Genomic DNA, 19842 nt, shown 5'->3' with positions numbered 1-19842 from the left:
AATCACCAATGGCTAAATATGACATCTTCTCTCAGAATTAGTAAACTACTTTATTTTTAGAGACCGAAAACGTTTTATTTTTTTATTTTTAATATATTTTAATCCTTGACTTTATTTATAGTTCTTAATATTATCGAATAGTGAAAAATGTTATTTATTTTAATTTTTCCATTACAGCTTTTATTGATATTTTGTAATATTAGATAAAGATTAAAACGAGAATTTTATAAAATAGAAGATTAAATTTATTCCCGCACATAATTTCAAAGACTAAAATTGGAGTTTACTCTATTTTATTTACTATACAATGAAATATTATATTTTTCTTACTTATGCCAGTCAAATGGACTTGTTACTAGTGTGTATATATATATATATATATATATATATATATATATATATATATATATATATATATATTATTGGGTCAGCATCAGCTACATGCCCCCCAAAGGATAAACGTCAAAAAAGAAAGTAAATGCAAAATGTGTCAACCAAGAAAGAACCAAAGGGTCGGCATTATTTTATTTTTAGTTTTGTTGTCAAGTGGTGGTAGCTGGTAATCAATACATGATCCGATTCTGATCACAATATTTAGAAACAAATGAGTGTGGCTATTAAAAGAAAACTTAGCTGATAAAAATGTGGGCCTATTAGGCGTGCACTTGGTATAGTTGACTTGTCTGAAACCTCTAGAACACAGCTTTTGTGCTCCAACTCACTAATCCACATCAACCCCTTCCCTTTCGTGCTGTATCCTCCTCCATCGTTGTTGAGGCTTTGCAAGATCAATTGAACCACTGATTATGCTAAGGGTTAATTTAGCTCTTTTTAATGGTGTATAGTGGGAAAAAGTCTGAACTGCTAGGTGCCAAAAATTGCCCACGGTATTTCATTTCCATTGCATGGCTAAAAGATTATCGACCTAACAAGAAACAATATCATACATTAATTATTGTCCTTAAAGTTAAACCAAGTGGCGCACTTTCCTTTACCTAATAAACTCTTCTTGTCCTTTCTTCCATCAATGAGTACTGTGATTTTAATATTGTATTTCTTATATTGTTTCTTTTTCTTCCTTCACATAACAGATGAGGTAAATTCAATTAAATTATTATAACTTGACAATAATTAATATGTAAAATTCAAGTATGCATGTAGAGGGCATCCATTATTTTCCAAATTAACATGGTCGAGGTTGGCCACTTAAAATTCCATACCTAGAAAATATTATCCGGCGATAGAATTTTGGGGAGTATTTAATTTGAAAAACATTTTTTTTTAATTTTTACTTTCATAAATAATTGTAAAAGAGTATTTTTATTCGCCTTTTACTTTTTGTTTTTAAAGATTTAAATAAGAAACAGTGAAAGTAAGTTTTTCTTTATTTTACTGCATACATATCGCAAAATAGGAAATAAATTATAAATAATGTAGTACTTTTGCATATATTTATGAAAATAATAAATAATTTGGGTTAGAATTTAGATAGTGCTTGACATGAAAAACAAACATTTCGAAGTTAGGACTAAAAACGACCAAAATTTGTTAGATAAACTAACATCCAACTTAAAAAAATTTAGAAGCAGAAAAATGTTTTTAAATAAAAATACATTTTCAAACCTAACATATTTTTTATGTCTGTAGTTGAGTAAAGCCTATCACACACTCTGTGAATACGTAGAAGTTTGATTTGATTTCAGACCTTATAAATGAAAAAGATCTTTGTATGAAAAGATAAAATTTACTTCTTCGTTAATCTTTATACCCCGAAAGAAATTAATCTCTTGAAAAGATACTATTGGTTAAAAAAAATTGAAATAGGAGTAATTAACAAACTGTAAAGTAATAGTTCTTGATATACAAAATCTTAGGGCACTAACTAATTAAAGAAAAAAGAGTGGATGAAAGCGCTAATTCTGTTCTGTGACACTCCCTGTCATACTTAAAACAAGTTTTGTGTATTCCATGGAGGCATGCAAAGATACCAATTGTATGGATCAAGAAGGAATTAAATTTCCGTGGACCATAAACTAGGCGCTGAAATTCTGAGTTGTGATTTTCAAAAGGGTCTACGATAAGCTAGGGAAATTCCTTCTTAATTTGAAGTGATATATAGCTCTTTTAAAAAGATATATATCTTGGGAATTTTTAATGACAATAAAAGAAGTCATCTTCATTCGGATCGGAGGAAAGATAAGAATGTCAAAATATCAATCAAATCATGGAGATTATGTTCAATGAAGGGAATCAAGTGGAATCCATGTCTTTTGGCAAATATATATGTACACAGTTCATTGTGCTAATTCATATTGGACGGCTTTTCCATTTCATTTATTCTGGACGACTTTGTAAACCAAAAGTATCTAGAGGGAACCTGTCATGAATTCAAGAGCAGTACAGTATAGTGTAACTGCAAAAATAGTTAATCATGACCATATGATATATCAAGAATGAATGGTTTTGATATAAAATATCTTGCAAATTATTCATCCATAAACAATAATAAATATTAATAATAATACAACATGTTCAGTTAGAATTCTACCACCGATTATATGATCATGCAAAATTGTTTTCGTTCAATCGACAGTTTTTAGTTTAAATCTTGGGTTTCATTTTAGAGGAACAACTTTATCTTCGTAGTAGTCTTATCCAACTTAAACAAAAAAAAAAAAAAGGATTTATACCAAAAAAAAATATAATATCATTCTAATGTCAACTATTATGGTAAATTCCTCTCATAATAAATCAGTGTTTTCACAATCAGTACAAGGGTGCTTTAACCCTTCAATTTTTGAAACTTTTAGAAACGTTGTTTATTTTTAATTTCCTCAGAGAGAGAGACCCCTCTAATCAATATCCCTTCCTCTGGTGTTGTGATAAAATTTCAGGTAATCCAAGACCATAGTTTTTCAAGCAATCAACTTGCTGATAAATGTCCACGCCACATTTTAGCATAACTCATCTTTTAGCGGATGTTATTATAAATGGTATAATACTATAATATAGATAGGTTTAGGTTAAAGATTCATATTCATATATGCATATATAATAAGTCTTGTGCAGTAGTTCACTTTTTGTGGCGTTAATATATTTTCATTTGGCCTTTCAAAAAATATTATATATAATAAGGGTGAAACAATTCATAGTTTTTACACAAAAGTAAAACTTGAATTCGCTGCAAAGACTTAAAGAAGTTTATTATGGCCATCGAAATTTTGAGAGCTTGCGAGTTGCGATACACATTTAAAATAAAACGTCATTATTGTAACTTAAGTTAGTGCTTCAATCATGCTTTACCCTCCCGTGCCACAATAAATAAATAAATATTAATCTTATGCAACAACTCATGATTCCATAAGCCACTACTGATTTGATTCTCTCTCCAAATTTATGTTTGAGAAGGTGACGGATTGAGTTTGTTAAATATAAATAAACAATTGAAAGATAGGATGTCAAAAAGTTTATAAAAATATTTTGCGCTCACGTAATATAATAATGATAATAAGAATAAACTTTACCCTTAAAAAAAACAATAAACTTTCAAGTTAATCTTTTTTCCTAAAAAAAAGTTAATCTTTCAGATTGATATCTATTCCTATTATTTCTTGAAAACTCGTTACTAAAATATTTAAAATATCCATATATTAATTTTTTAAAATTGTTGTGACCAAATTCATCCCCTCAAAGAAACAATTTATAACCAAAATTATCCTTTTGTACCATTAAATTAACTGAGAATTTGTGTTGTTCGATATTAGTTATTTGAGAGACATTCGTATCTCTGATTTAGGAAAAAAATAGCTATTTGATCATATTTTAGTCTTTATAAAAAAGAATACCTATAAGATTTATTATTTTTAAAGATTAATTTAATAAAAAAATTAACATCATAACATCTCAAATATTTTTTTAAAAATAATTCGGTGATGAAAATTTTGAAAATATTAATAAAATATGACATGTAAGTTTAAATAACTAGCATATCTTTTTCACTCAATTTTAAACAAAATATTAACTTTTTTTATTCATTTTACACCCTTTATCGCGCACAAAAGAGAGCAAATAATAAAGAACGAGATGTTTTATTTTCACCTTTTCATTTTCTACCATTTTTTCCCATATAGCTATACTGAAAAGAAGACAAAGTTAGGTAGTTGGCTCAATCTTAGTCGTCAGTCCGTAGAACAAAGTGTTTAACAATTAACATTGTCCCACCTCCCACGAATGCTGAACTGAAATGTCATATAACTGATAATTTATTTATTTTTCACTAAGCCGACGGTATTAGGAAAGAGCCCGTGAGCAGCTAGGAGAGGGAAGTAAAGAGTTAAAACTCAATATTCTAGAAAATATCAGAATACGTGTTAAAAAGAAATAAGTTTGGTGGAAATTATCTAATGTATATATCGCATTCTATGATAAATTGAGTTGATCCAAAAGTAACATCTGAAGAAAATTATGTATAACTAACTGAAGTGACAATAAATAGTATACACCTTATCAGGGCAGCTTTTCCTCCAGCACTGATTTTGCAAAACTTCAAATCGTCTACCCACACATTCAAAATTTGTCTGTACCTAAAAGTGGCACAAACAACATTAAACTGCCAGGTTCCATAAAGAGTGAAAGTGATATGTGATTACAAACGCACTTCGGAAACAACTGATGCCAACAAAGAACACACTTCATGGGAGAGCAGAACTACCAGTGATTTTAATTTCCAACATTCATCACCATACATTTGTGAAGTTCTTACAGCCCAAGCAATAAATACAGTTGCTACACACAGGCACATATACATACACACAGATTTGGATCCAGTCATGTTCTCCAATATCAAGATATGGTCTCGTTAAAGAAAGATAATATGCTTTTTTTCTCAATATAACTAGTGGATCTCGTGACCAATCATGGTGGGTTCTCACATGGTAAGAACAACAACAAATCATGCGTTGATGTTCCCCTGCCTTTTCTTAGAGAAAAAATGGGTAATGAAAAGTCATAAGCAGCAGCTTCTGATTGTAGGATGGATAAACCTGTATTGAAGATATCCTGGCATAAATTACTTGGAATTTTTAGACTTAAATTCAGAAGCAGCAGCTTTAGCACCAGCTTTGGCCAGGGAGGTAGGTTTAAGAACACTCTTAGGGTTGAGAGCCTTCCTAATCTTAAAAGCAGCCCATGCAGTACCCAAAGCATGACCAGCAGCACTAAACCCTTCACTTGTTGCTTCAGCTGCTTGTTCTCCATATCTGCAGTATATTTTATATTAGATTGTCAAATTCACTTCTGAACTGTTAGACAAGCACGATGGCTTTCCACTCGTCCTATATTTTATGCTTAAATTCTCAAAGCATGTCATTGAAAATGAAATAAAGTTTCCTATTAGGCAATGATTAAGGGATCAAAATGAATTTTTTTTTTTTTTTTGTAAGTGTAACAAACAATTAATGTTACCAATACATCCTCAATGTGATATCTAACAAAAGCAATGTCCTTAGGGCAATAGTAAGCAAAATCATTCATAAAAATAGAATATAGTTTACCTGGCCTAAGAGCAAATGTTAATAAATGAAAATCATATTCATTACTAATCCTAATCTCTCAAAGAATGAAGTATTGAATGCTTTAAGATTTTCAAGATATTAAACACTTGTACTTCCATCACTAGAATATTATATACTTGTGAGTTCAAGAATCTACGCATTCTTTGTGATCATACATGGAATAAATTTTTAATTCCCACTCTAAGCATGCAGATCTAGAACTCTGGGTATATGAAGTGGGTATTTTACAGACCAGTGCAAAATTACTTGTGTGCATATGCTCCAATAATATCATCAGTTAATCACAGCAGTAAAGCAAGAGAGCCATAACTTCTAATCACTAGTTTAGGAAAGCCAAATATTATACTATCGCCAGATTCAATCCCTAATCTATAGGTATTTTACACTCTAGATAATGCGTATATCAAGCTTTACCTGTGATCGACAAGCTCAGTTGTCACAGTTGATGATGTTGACATGACATTTTTTCCAGTTACTTCAACAGCATCGCACACTTTACCTATTTACAAGAAGTTTGAAACATAAGAGGGTATTTAAATTTGAAAATTTAAACTTTTCCAGGACAAACTTATCAAGCAATAACTAGCTCGGAAAATGATAAAGAATCAACAAAATCATGCTTGGCTAATCTTAGCAGTCCAAATATAATGTTTGGATGCTTATCATATAAGAGTTGTTAGTCAAATGAATATAAATGACTAAAAATTGATTATGGACAAGGATGGAGGTCCCTAACAATATGTAGGTGAACGAATCAAGGAGGTTTGATTAGAGGCAAGGCAAATGATCTTGATTTACTAAATTTGACATTTAACACCAGTCATATCAAACGACATACAATCCTGGGTTATGCTGATCTAACAATTCGCTGACAGTCTCTCAGATCAAACTCAAAATAGTTCTCTAAGTTTATGTATCTCCACATACTGCAGGATAACTTTATCCAAATGAAAAAGAAATGACTGAACACATGCACATGAATCAGCCGTGTGAAAATACAATTCCATCATCTGTGATCCCCATATCCAATTTCTAACAATACACTCAAGCACATCGGGGATGCACTTAAATGTTTTTCAAACCTACCCAACTTTAGAATTATTAAAATCCATAGAACATAAAGCACTCCTTACACTGCCTTCTCAATCACAAAAGTCTCCCTAAGCCGTTGACAGTTATTTGTATTTATAGGCAGTTGCTGGTCTACAGTTCATAACCGAAATCCATCCTTAATGGACCTAATTAGCGGCAGGCCTGGTCCCCTCCTTGCTAACATGACTAACCAATGCAACTAACTAACTTTTCCACTATGGGTTATCTAACAGAATCCGACTATGTTCTCTATCTAAACAAATCTCTACTAATGTGTGCGCTGCCAAACCAAGTGCATTACATTTCTCTCTCTATAGAAGAGCATCCTAGATATGAAAATAGATACTACAAGAGACAGCACTGGCAAAACATACTAAGGGCAGGGGGTGGCAGCTATCGCCCACCCCAAAAAAGGAAAAAAAAATTCACTGATGTATTGAATAATATCACAATAAAGCACCCCTACATATGTATATCCTCTATAGTCAAATCAGACAAAGAACCCATGTGACTGTGTCTCGTTCCTTGTACATTAGCCATAAAGCCAAATGCCATTTTTTTTACCAATTGATGTATGCATGCCAATCCGAGACCTCACAATGCCCAAGATTAAAAGATGTGAAGAAAGTTGCTTGTGTATTGAATAGTGAAAATGTTTTTAGGATATGTGTAGCATGTCAAATTGTCAACTCAATGTGATGTTTCCAATTTTACTGAAAATCATACTAAATCATCATAAATTTAACTTTGAATAATTTTAGCCCAAGGTTATTCTTTGAATTTGGACATATGATAAAACCAAACCCCACTGAAAACTGACCAGGCCTCATAAGCATTATTTAAGTCATATCAATAGGCAATGTAGGACCAAATACACCCCCTCATACTAAACATAATGAAGGTGCTAGATTGAAGTATTGCACCCTGAATACAAAAGTCCATCTGAAGCCACCATGTAGAAAACAAAACTAAATTTAACAAAAAAAAAGTTCTTAAGAAGTTAAAATCTAATCTCTTTTTATTCCTTTGTTAATTAATTAATCTCGCATTATCTTGTCTTTGTCTAAAGAAGACAGAGGGTTATCTACTTCTTCCTTTCTTTATATTTGAAAGATGTTTCATATTTGGCTATTGGTTAGAATTTGGAACTCAAGCAATTCAGCAATAATATAACTGACATACTGAATCCATCCAACGATGCAAGCAGAACTTCCCCCGGTAGAAAGCTGAAAATTTTCTTTCCAGCTTTTGAGTTTATCACTGAACTGGTGAAAAATCCAGACACTTTCACGACACCTGAGAGGAAACCATTAGCTACTTTCTCTGTCATTTTAGTAACTCTTTTAACCCTATAAAAGAGATACATATCAAACCAAAAGTCCAAATTGTCAATTAAATAATCACTCGAACTGATCAAATAAAAAAGATAACTATAACAACTTAAAGTAGTTGACTCTGACTTCCTCGTTTAATAAACATTGGATATAGATATGACAGCAATATGCCGGGAAGAGCTAGGGTAAAAGAAAAAGATCATTTTATTTAAGTTAATTAATATTTTCAAATTTTTTAAGGAGGAAATTGCCACTGAAGACACAAGAGGCATGTCCCCTGATAATTATCACTACTTGCGAAAAAACATTTAACACTATTCTCGAAGCATACATGAGAGAATAAATAATGTATGGATTAATGGTTTAAAATGTTTTTCACTGTCATTCAATCATAAATTGTTGTATATGATAAGTTTATTAACGTTTACGATAATTACCTTAAAAATCATACCAACAATAATTTCTAAATTGTTGATACATTAAAAAATTTACACTTACAATACATAAAAATTGAAGTCATCATATATTACCATGCTATTATATGATGAAAATTATAAAATTAGAAGAAAAAAAATCATTAAATAAGAAGCAGACCTATAAAAATTTGTAACAAATTTTAGTCAATAACATAGGATGAATTCAAAAAAGTGTGTTAGAGTATATTGCTACCATTTCTCTTATGTTAAAAGTCATTTCAGAAGTGAGAGTAAATAGTCTATGTACTGATAGTGTGTAAAGAATTTTCACACTGTTATCTAATAACAAAATATCATGATAAGTATAGTGCCTTCTAGCACAACTACCCTAAAAATCATACTAGTTTTTACCCTAAAAATACATACAAACTAAACTCCAAGTTGATAATGTAAAAATCATTTGAAAAATAAAACAAAAAAATTAAATTCAAATAATAATAGTATTAGTGAATTTCTGAAATTGATTCAGAACCCACCTTTTAATCCGCTTCAATGTCTGAGGACTAACCTCAGCATGCGAACCAGGAGCGATCCTCTTCTTCATAACTTGATTCCCCCATTTCAACCTGTCCACGGTCACATCCCCACACCACAATATTCCCTTAACAACATGTCCAGAGCCTGCAGCGATCATCTTCGCAGTTTTTCCACTGTAATCCTCCACATTGGGCGCCAACGTGGTCCAATACGCCGCGCACCGCTCCTCCATCATCTCCTTCTTCTTCCCCGACTCCATATCCTTCGGCGAAACCTCCCTCGCCACAGTCCCATCCAGAGCCTCCCCTTTCTTCTTCGCATTCTCCGAAACGCTCTGCACGGAGAAGCAACTGCAGTTCTCCAAAACCGCGTCCAGATCTTTCACTAATCTCTCCTGCCCCTTCGACGCGATCGTTAAGCCGTAGCTGAGCACATCCTCTTCTTCATCGGGATCGAAACCCTTGGGGACGCGGAAGGAGAAGAAGTAGTGCGAGTCGTCGAGTTTCACGGCGGCGGCGTCCTTCGCGAGCGGCCATTGGATCTCGTCGGCGACGCGCGCGTACACGGCGACGGCGTTGTCGCCCTGCCGGAGACGGATCACGGAGAAGTCGCCGCATGCGAGCTCGACGCTGTAGTCCTTGTCGACGAGGTTGAGGATCGCGCCGGGGATCCGGAAGAGGACTTCCTCGGTGGCCTCCGGCGGCGCAGAGGGGGAACAGGCGGCGGTGGCATCCTCAGAGAATAGGTTCTCGACGAGGTCGTTGTAGTCAACGGAAGGGTAGAGGCAGGGTTGCGAAGAGGACGAGTGATTGGTGATAAGGAGAGGTGAGGGAGCATCGGGGTTAGAATCGATTACTTGTGGATACAGAGAATTTCTCTGATTAGGGTTTTGAGAAGCCATTGATCAAAGTTGGAACTGTTGCAGTAATGGAGTGTAGATTTTTTGAGGGCGCGAGAGGGAAAGGATCGCACCAATAAAGAAGTGACGCGTGCGACTGGGACAGATTATTACTTCCGGGTAAAGATTCCCGCGCGAATACCCGTAAGAACTTGATATTTAAATTGATTTCTTTCTTATCAATTTTTTTACCTTTTCTGCAGGCTGTAATTTAATAATTGACCAGTACTACGAAATATGTAACCGTGTAATTATTTCTCATAAAAAAAATAATAAATTAACAAACTTTCGAGTCTATATATTCTGCCAATTGTGATAACTTCTTATCATCCATCAAAACCTAAAGAAACAAATCTCAGCCAATTCTAAACTTTTTGTTTGGTGTTACAGCCATTGGAATCGCTTGCAAAAAACAAATTGACTTTTAAAAGTAAGGTATCATCAGAAAAAAAAAAAGGGTTAAGATGTGTTTGATTTGTGTTAAATTTGAACGTAGAGCTTTTTGTTGCGTTGCACCGATGCGCTGCTATAAAGGCTTAAAACATTACTTCATTGGGCCGCAATTGAGGAAGATGACGGCAGGACTTGAAGCTGGTCTTTGATAAGAATTGTAACAACCGAAGAAAAGAAAAGTAAAGGGAAAAACACAAAATAAAAAGAAAAGAAAAGAAAAAAAAAAACACAAAATAAAAAGAAGAATTACGTAAAATGTAAAAAAGACCATGTTTTTTTTTATATAAAAAAAAAAAAGCTGGTTGCATGGGTCTGAATCTCAAGACATGAGAAACAGGACCAAAGCAAGACATGTAGATCCAAAATATATTAGACAGCAAAAAGAGAAATATAACAAGCACATGGGGGATTAGGCCGAAACCTAGGCAAGAATCATCAGAACCTATAACAAGGCAACAAGTTCCTATTCTTTTCAAAATCTATCCTAACAAAAGCGGGGAATGAAGTCCCCCCCAAGTGAAAGAGACGTAAGAGATAACTCCAAAATTAACTGGCTTATCGACACAAGAGAAGGCATTTGTGCTCAAATGACATGATAGTTAATATTGGCTGCACTTGGGAGGGTACATTATTTTTTAGTGCCATATCAAATAAACACACTGAAGTGCGTTATTTTTTAAAAACCATATCATTTTTTTTTTCTAACCGAAAAGTCTAGGTTAAGTTGAATTTCAGATATTCACCGAAATCACGACAGACCTTAAGGTTAATGAATATTCATAATTTAAAGATTATTGACATCGATGATTTTATTTTTTATTAACTAAACTGAACTAACCTTTGTTTTCTCATTTTTTTTTCTTTCACCAATATTTTTATAGGTATAATTATAGAAATGATCCCTTACTCCCAGCTTTTTTAAATAAAAAATAGTGCTTCTAAAATTCAAATTCAATCTGGCAACATTATAGAAAATGGGAAAATTAATTTTAGATTATAATCCACTTTCATTATAACCAACCACAGCTAAGTGGCAATAGATTGTTTATAAGTTTCACTTAGTTGCACTATTTTTGGGTGACAAGTTGAATCATTTAACACTATCAAACGGCTCGCCTAGGTTAAACACTCTCCAACAAACCAGGGTCTACTTAACGAAATGTAAATTGGAGTTTGCTCTACTTTTTTCTTTTGTTAAAATAAAAGTTTGACATTGTCAAACAAATTTAGTTAAGTCTACGCAGTTGATATAATTTATGAAAACTCAAATTCATTCAAAAAAAAAAATTCCACACAGCATGAACAAAAACATTGAAAAATGTTACAACTTTTTTTTCTGGACTTCGCAGTTTCAAAAAAAATGAAAAAAAGTAACTTAGCTTTAACTAAAAAAAATGTAAAAAAATGAGTGAATTTTTAGGAAAAAACTAAACCTTCACTCTCTTCCTACAATCCTCGCCCCCTTTCTCAAATCATTTCTTTTAAACTAAAAAGATAAAATTATATAACTTTTATTTTTAAAAGTATTTCAAGCTTTAACTTTAAAATAATTTAAAGACAAAAAATTGGATGGAAGGTGCATATCTAATAAGAAAGCCTAGAAAAGAGTGAATTTAAATCATACCACTATACATGGATAACCAAAATTCTAAATCACATGACTTCTTAGAAAAATCAAGTAATATATATATATCACATGTTCTTGACCATTCATGATAAAACTCATCTAATAAATCCCCGGCATAACATAACCTAAGCATTCATCTATATTAATAAAATAAAAGGTAACAATGAATTAAAACGGATTACCAAAATATGGAGATGAGATTGAAATACATTTTAATAGTTGAAACTTTCTTAGGTATTAAAACAGTCATTTAAAAGCCCTCGTCAGATGATAAGCACTAACCAAGAATAAGGCATGACAATCAAGAGCATTTTTTAAGTTAAAAATCATCCAATATTCAATCGAGAGACATGCATTGGGTTCCAATTAAACTGCAGAGAGACATATTGGAATAGTTCCCCGATTAGCAACAGCCGCGAAGAATGCTACCAACAAAATAAAAATCATACAGGGAAAAGTGGCTCTTAAAGATTACTTCTTCTCCTCCTCGTTTGATGGCTTGTCGTCATTCTTCTGTTGAGGCTGGATAAACAATACAATCAGAAAACTGATAGCAGCACAGGAAGTTGAGCAAAATACCACTTACCCCCACCCAGAAAAGAAAATGTTGAAATTTAAGATAGAGCACAAGGCATAAAACATCATAAGGTTGATAGCATATTAGTATTTTTATAAAATTATCGTTATCCATTAAAATAAAATAATATATATATACACACACACACTTCAGGGCAAACTTACGCAAGCACGTCTAATAATATACTTAAAGGCACAATATAAACCTGAAAATACATTTTAAAAACAAGCACTAATGAAGTAATGAGTAACAATTTCTAAAATTAGGTTATTAAGAACACATTTATTTTCTTACTCAACCTAGTATAATCAAGGTTGTGCGGTCTGATTATGTTTTCATATTAAAAAAACAAAACTAACTATTGTCCTTAAGGCATTCAATGGGCAGACATCATAAACACTTCACAAAGGATTTCTAATAAAAAAAAAAACAATTAAAAGAAGGGAGAAAGGGGAAAGGTGTTCAAGGTTAACGTTTACTGGCCTGCACTGAAATTTTCTAAAAGAAATTCCTTTCAAATCCAATATATTCTTTTTCATAGAAAGACTAACCTCAGACTGATTTTGCATGGACGCCAGCAAATCCTTGACAGAAGGGTCATTTGGGTCAACCCCAGGAAGCTGCAGAACCCATGAATTTTCGCTTAGTGCACAAAATACAGCAGATCAATCTATGTTAAAAGAACAAAACAAATAATCATGGAATTTATTAGGCATACCGATGCAAGGATAGAAGATACAAAGGATTGATCAGCTAACAATTTGCTCATGTCTGACTGGCTTGATTGATCCTTTGCACTATCTGTTATTGACAATTGAAGTGCTGCAAGCAATAAATGACCAGAAACCAACAAAAGATTATAACCACCACTGAAGCTTTATTGTGACTTAGAAATTCTAAGATGTATATTAATTAAACCCCATGTACAGGTCATAGTAGGCATATCAAAATCATCAAAACAAGTAGGAGTTATGTGAGTAAATATGTATATGCAGACAAAACAAACCCTACGCATTCAAATCCTACCAAAAAGGAATTAGAACTATCTACTTCACTAAAGTGCAAACACATGAAGAAATCATCTTAAATCATCAAGATATATAAACAAGGCATTTGTCATATAAAAGACGGGATGTGAAAAAGAAGACGCGATTTACAAAAACATGTGTTCATGCTTAATGTAAGAAATCTGACGCATAAAGAGCTGGACACTTAAAAAGGAGTTGTGTCCGTGTTTCCATGTTGGACAGATATCAGACATCACACTTCAATGCCTCATGGGAGTTGGGACACTTAAATTGTACTGTATTGCAGTGACTGTTGCCTACATTGTGACCCATGTCATTATCTCTGTTTCTTAGATGAAGACTGAATGAATAACATAAAAACTCACCCAGAGCCAAGTCAGGATCACTTGCAGATGCTTCAGACATATCTGTATCTTTTACATCATGGCTAATTGCAGAATCATCCATTGACATTGCAAGTGCCTGCTGTAGTAGGGCATTCTCATCATCCTGTTTCCATTTGAAGGTCAATACAAAAAACAACAATACTATGTTAAGTCCCATCTTCCTTGTGAATTTTCAAGCCTAGACATCTAATATGCCTTCACAATTTAATTACCTAGAATTACTATAAATTCTGAAAGTAGTCCAACCAACCAAATATTATAATGCATAGATTATTATATTCCAGTTTAGCAAGTAGAAAAACAAGCAATTACACATAGATAAATGCAACAAAAACACCAACCATCAAATCACTTGTCTTATTCTCAGCTTCAGATGTTGCTGCACCGGCACGCTCAGTCATTGTTGCATGTTGTGAGCTTGCTTGCTGCTCATCTCCCTTCTCTAGGTTGGCAGCATCCTCTGCAGCCTTTTTTGCAGCTGCTTCCTGCCTGGCTCTCTCCTCTTCCATTGAAACTCTTAGAGCAAGAGCCAATTCTGGATCCAAGTTTGGATCCACGCCAAACTCAAATCCGGATACACCACCAGCTGCAGCGGTGGCGGCAGCAGCAGCAAAACCACTTCCACCTTCCCCATCACCAGTAAAAATAGGCGTACTGCCACAAAGCAACAACACATGAATATCTTAAGAGAGAAACATAGATTGAACTTATATTAAGAGAGAAACATAGATTGAACTTATATTAAGAGAGAAACAAAGGATAAAAAAGAAAGAGAGAAAAAAAAAAGAAGATGAAATTAAGCCCACAAACCTTATAAGTACATCAGAAAGAGCATTTGGACCAGATGGAACATGAACAATGTGGCTGGTATCATTATTGTTAACAGCTGCAAGGAGTGCTTCCAGCTTCTCTGTCTTCCCCTCATCTTCTTCACCAAAATTAACAATATCAAGTGCAACACTATTCTTTTTCAACTTTCTCCCTATCATCTCCAGCATCTTCTTTTCATGCTTGACAGGACTGAAAAACATGAATCAAGATAATTAAGACAAAATAACTACAAATAATACAATTTCAATATAGCACAAAATATAGCTAAGCATACCTTCCAGCAAAGACAATAATCCTCTGCTGTTGCTTTTTATTTTGCCGATGCTTAAGAGCCAATTGTGCCACCTGAATGCCAGCAGCTAGGTTCATCTCACCACCTATATCTAGTCCTAAATTGGGAAAAAAAAAAAAACAAAATGAACTCATTTTTAAAAAAAAAACAAAAAGAAAGAATCCACAATGACACAACATGGTAGAAGAATATGCAGCACACATGTTTGATTCTTGTTTATCGTTTCAGAAAAGAGTTTAGATAAAGTTTAACCTCACCAATATACATGCCCTATAGAAAGCAACTTTACATAGCTGCTATTAACATCCAAAAACAAAATAGGCTCAACAAACTTGAAGTCAATTAACTAAACAATATTACCATACAAAATTTCCTTTATGAACTTGATAGGGCGCACCGTTCTATTAAGAAGGTTTATGTGAGAGTAAAGAAAGAAGTGAGGGGAATATATTGTATAAATCATGGTTATCGAATCGAGATTTGAATCCTAAATCGGAAAATCTATTTTACGAATCGTGAGTTGAATCATATTCTGATGTAAGATACATGATCACTAAAATATATGACATTTTTAGGTAAAAATGAGTGACTTGAAAAAAAAAAAACAACCTAATATATCATATATTCAAGTCATAAATCAAAAGAACAAAAAATAGTAACTACCCAAAGTGTTCAGCCCCTTCTAAAGTAAAACCAATAAGAAGAAATAAGTCTTGTACCTCAAAAAACTGAAAATGAAAGTAAAAAATAAGAGTTGAGAAATTAAAAGAGTAGAAGCCATAAAGCTAACAAAAAGAGAATAAGAGAGAGGAAATTATAAGTTACAAGAAATAGACTCATGGGACGTCCACAAGAAAAAGTAAGCACCACAAGACAAAAGGAAATTAAAAATTATAAAAAGCATAAGCAGTCAAGCGGCAAGTGACTTGCACAATCGCACTTCTCTTCACAATGAAATTGGTTGAAAGCTTAATAAGTTAATAATAGAGCCTCTCCTTCAAATAAAAAAATAGGCAATTGAAAATTGAAAACTAAAATTAAGTATTGAAATTTTAGTTTGGGCACATGCAAAACTGAAAGCGCCAGTTTTCCTCTTTTTCCTGAAAAAAAAAATCGCAGAAAAAGTGATCTGAAATGCTTTCTCCAAAGTCGGATCCCGCAAACCAGCCCAAATTGTTATTTTGATCGTGCAAGACAGCTCCAAAATCGTGAATCATCCGATACAGAAGTGATTCATACAATACAGAAAACAATTCAAGCCTAAAAAGAGTCATGCTACGATTTGTATCGCTGGACATGATTGTTGTTTCAAATCGGGATACAAATTGTATGATTCATACAATACGGAGAACAATTCAAGCTTAAAAAGAGTCATGCTACGATTTGTATCGCTGGACATGATTGTTGTTTCAAATCGGGATACGAATCGTATGATTCATACAATACTAATAACTATGGTATAAATAGTATTAAAGGAGAGAGTTAATTGTTAGACAGGTACTGGGAAATTGGAAATATGTGGGAAGGAGGATTCTGGTCCCTCAAAGTGCCAGAACCAATTGTTTCTCTGTAATTATTACATTCTTGAGAATAACAGTCTTCACTTTCTTGCTCTTTCCATTATGTTTTTTATGCAGCTTTGGACCAGTTCCTAATAGAATTCCAGCATAATTTGTTAATCCCATCTCCCTACGGTGCCAAACTTGCGAGTTAACTCGTAAAATCATGCAATTTTACGATTCTAGGTAGGAAAATTGACTTAACTCACTTGGGAACTTGCTTCAGTGTAAACTCAAATAAACTTGTATAAACTCGCAAGTTAGAGGGCAATTGAATAAGTCTACACCAGAGTGATGCTCTACCTTCAAAAAAGATCAAAATAACAGTGCTTTATCACTTTTAAAAAACCCAAAACACGGCATAATGAAATTTGAATGTACAACCTTCAACCTCACAACCATGCAAACTTGACTTTAGAACTGTGTCCAACATCATAGCCAAAACCTACTTGCAACAAAGTGATTAACACAGCTCTGAGGAACCCATTGTTGCAAGCCTGCAATGAAGCCAACAAGAAGACCTAGATGAACCCTGCTCCATTGAGGTGAACAGGGCCCAACTCTCGCTGACGAGAAAGACCCATCTCACACAAGGTTAACCCAATTGCAATCCTACGAGCAGAAACCACTACCCACCAACTTTGTTGAATAACTAATATAGTAATAAATATTGTTTGGATATTATAATGGGTGTTTTAATTATAAAATTTTGTATTAGGTAAACTCTGAACGAGTTTACGAGTCAAGTTTATGGAAGCTCTATGAGTTTGCGTAGACTCTCAATTTGACAACCTTGCTATCTGCTTCTATATCTTCTCAAAGGACTTAACAAGAATACAAATGCATCAGCATTAAGTCGTTAAGAACTCACAGGTAGTTGACAACAATCATTCATTATTATTTTTGCTAATGTTTTAGGGAACACATTATGAAATAAAAATTAAAAAGCACGTCTATCAATCATCTTAATTATTTAAAGAAAAAAGTATTAAATTAATTTTAGAGTTTCATTATATTTAATTTAGTTACTGTTCTTATTTTTAACCCTAATCCTAGGGGCACATGCTAACAAAACACTAATTTTAATAATAAAACTTGAATACAAAATATAGCCATTTCATAACACGGTTAGATTCAATTGTCACTCATACTAAATAATGGTTTTTCCAACAGAGCATAATCCAAATAATAAATCTAGAACATCTGCACATAAAAATAAAGGTAAAACATTCAAAAAAATGTGTAAAATACTTACCATGCATGCAGGCTAAGATCTTGCCCAGATCACTGGTAGGGGTAACCAAAACACGAACGCCTTTCCCAGCCATTGTGAGAACTCCCACTGTATTTTCCGGATTAGACTGTATGCATTATTAAAATCAAAACAATTCATCAGCACAAGTGAACCCTACACAATTATCTGAACCTCAAATTTAAAAACCTAATCTGAAATACAACATCAACAATAAAACGCTTAGTTCACCCAAGCACAAGCCATCTATAACATTCCGATTTCCGAGTCTTCTCTAATTCTATCTAATTTTCCAAAACTAAATAAATTAATGAAATGATAACAAATACAAAAATAGAGAGGGGGGTAAATGTAAAAGCATAATACTGTACGGTTTGGCTTAACCTAACCTGCGTTTTAGCACCGCATATGAGATTGACAGCGTCTGCTTGAGCTTGAAATCGAGAAGGAGAGTAATCTCCGTTACGCATCCATTCAGAATTGTCGATACAGATCATCGTCGCCTGTTGAAGAAAGCAATACAATCAAACATATGTTACCGCAACATCAATAAAAACCCTAGAAATTGGTATGGGGCTGTCTGAAATCAACGCACGAGGGGAAATCTGGGATTACCTCGAGCACCATTGTTGAAGATTCAGAAGCGAAAGAGTGAAAGAAGTTTGTTCTGTTCTGCAACCGAGTGCTTAATTCTTCTCCGAAACGAAACCAACAATCTGGTGCAGCGTAATAAAGAGGGAGACGAAACTTATTGGGCCTACCCAAGCGGGCCTGTTTTGAATTTATTAAGCCTGTTACTAAGGGAAAAAAATTGGGTCATTGCTACGTGCACCTATCAAATTGCTGGTACACCCAGAAATTTCACAATTTTCCCATTTTGTCCTTCCATAAAAGGATACAGATTAGCTAATCCGTATAAGGCTTATGGATTAGCTGATCCGTATGAGGCTTACGGATTAGCCCAATCCATGTGTTTTTTATTTTGTTTTTTTTCAAAAATATGTTTTATGAATTAATTTAAAATTAATGGTCCAAGCAAGAGTCGAACCTATGAATTTTAAGTTAAAAGTATGATGTTCTAGCCAACTGAGCTAATAAATCAATTATGTTATAAAATAAATAATGTTGTTATATATAACACTAAAATATCTAATGTATATTTAATTCGCATGTAAATTTAAATAACAAATTTTATGACAATTAATTTTGATATAACTCATACAATTAGTTAATCTATATATTTTTTAAATTTATTAATAAATTAAATTTTTAATAGTAAATGTTTTTTATTTATAAAAAAATATACAGATTAGATAATCCGTATGAGACTTACGAATTAGCTGATTCATATCCCTTTTACGGAAGGGCAAAATGGAAAAATCATAAAATTGCTAGGTGTACCAACAATTTCGCTAGGTGCATGTAGCAATGCCCAAAGAATTGCACTCACTCACTAAACTTTTTTTAGGCATTTGATAAACATACCTCCCTTTCATTTATTTTGTAATTGTTTTTCAAATATGTCATTTCTTCTTCTCTGGAAATTAGTACACCCCTTATCCCTTCTACTCATCTTTTCTTCTTTTTTCCTACCAACAAATCCATCATCATTTCTTGTAATTGATTCCTTTGTCGATGACCAATGAGTTTACAAGGTCATGGCCAAACAACACCCTTGTCGCAGACCAATCCAACAAATAAGATATTAAGATAAGCTTCTTACACTCCTTATTCAACGATAAACTATTACCTACTCTAGGTTTATCACATTAGTTGTAGTCCTAACCAATAATAGTGTAACATGTAGACAAGTAAAGATGTTCACTAACAGTTAGTATGTAAGATAGCATTTGCATAAACAAAAATCTAAAATTTAAAAATCAAATTAATCAATTCAACCTTTGACATTCATTTTGACATGCTTGTTGGAATGAAGTGAGACCTTGTTGTTATACTCCACATGATTGGGAAGATCTCCTTGAGTTTG

At 33.3% G+C, this 19842-nt stretch overlaps 2 protein-coding genes across 2 annotated transcripts; both read right to left on the bottom strand.

Annotated features, from left to right (window-relative positions):
- Positions 1-4919: 4919 nt before the first annotated feature.
- Positions 4920-9976, bottom strand: LOC114376626 (protein EARLY-RESPONSIVE TO DEHYDRATION 7, chloroplastic-like). Its single transcript, XM_028334829.1, has 4 exons — positions 8952-9976; positions 7848-8014; positions 5988-6072; positions 4920-5258 (listed from the first exon to the last, which is right to left on the bottom strand). Exons 1-4 carry the CDS (start codon positions 9851-9853, stop codon positions 5069-5071), a joined length of 1344 nt encoding a protein of 447 aa, XP_028190630.1. The 5' UTR covers positions 9854-9976; the 3' UTR covers positions 4920-5068.
- Positions 9977-12119: 2143 nt separating this feature from the next.
- Positions 12120-18586, bottom strand: LOC114377109 (26S proteasome non-ATPase regulatory subunit 4 homolog). The gene is made up of 10 exons (XM_028335505.1): positions 18471-18586; positions 18245-18358; positions 17859-17964; positions 15027-15141; positions 14732-14941; positions 14263-14575; positions 13901-14024; positions 13226-13329; positions 13059-13127; positions 12120-12452 (listed from the first exon to the last, which is right to left on the bottom strand). Exons 1-10 carry the CDS (start codon positions 18480-18482, stop codon positions 12402-12404), a joined length of 1218 nt encoding a protein of 405 aa, XP_028191306.1. The 5' UTR covers positions 18483-18586; the 3' UTR covers positions 12120-12401.
- Positions 18587-19842: the final 1256 nt, after the last annotated feature.

This window comes from Glycine soja, chromosome 11, assembly GCF_004193775.1.
Source record: "Glycine soja cultivar W05 chromosome 11, ASM419377v2, whole genome shotgun sequence".
NCBI classification, from domain to species: domain Eukaryota; kingdom Viridiplantae; phylum Streptophyta; class Magnoliopsida; order Fabales; family Fabaceae; genus Glycine; species Glycine soja.
This window is presented reverse-complemented; position numbering and strand designations above follow the sequence as displayed.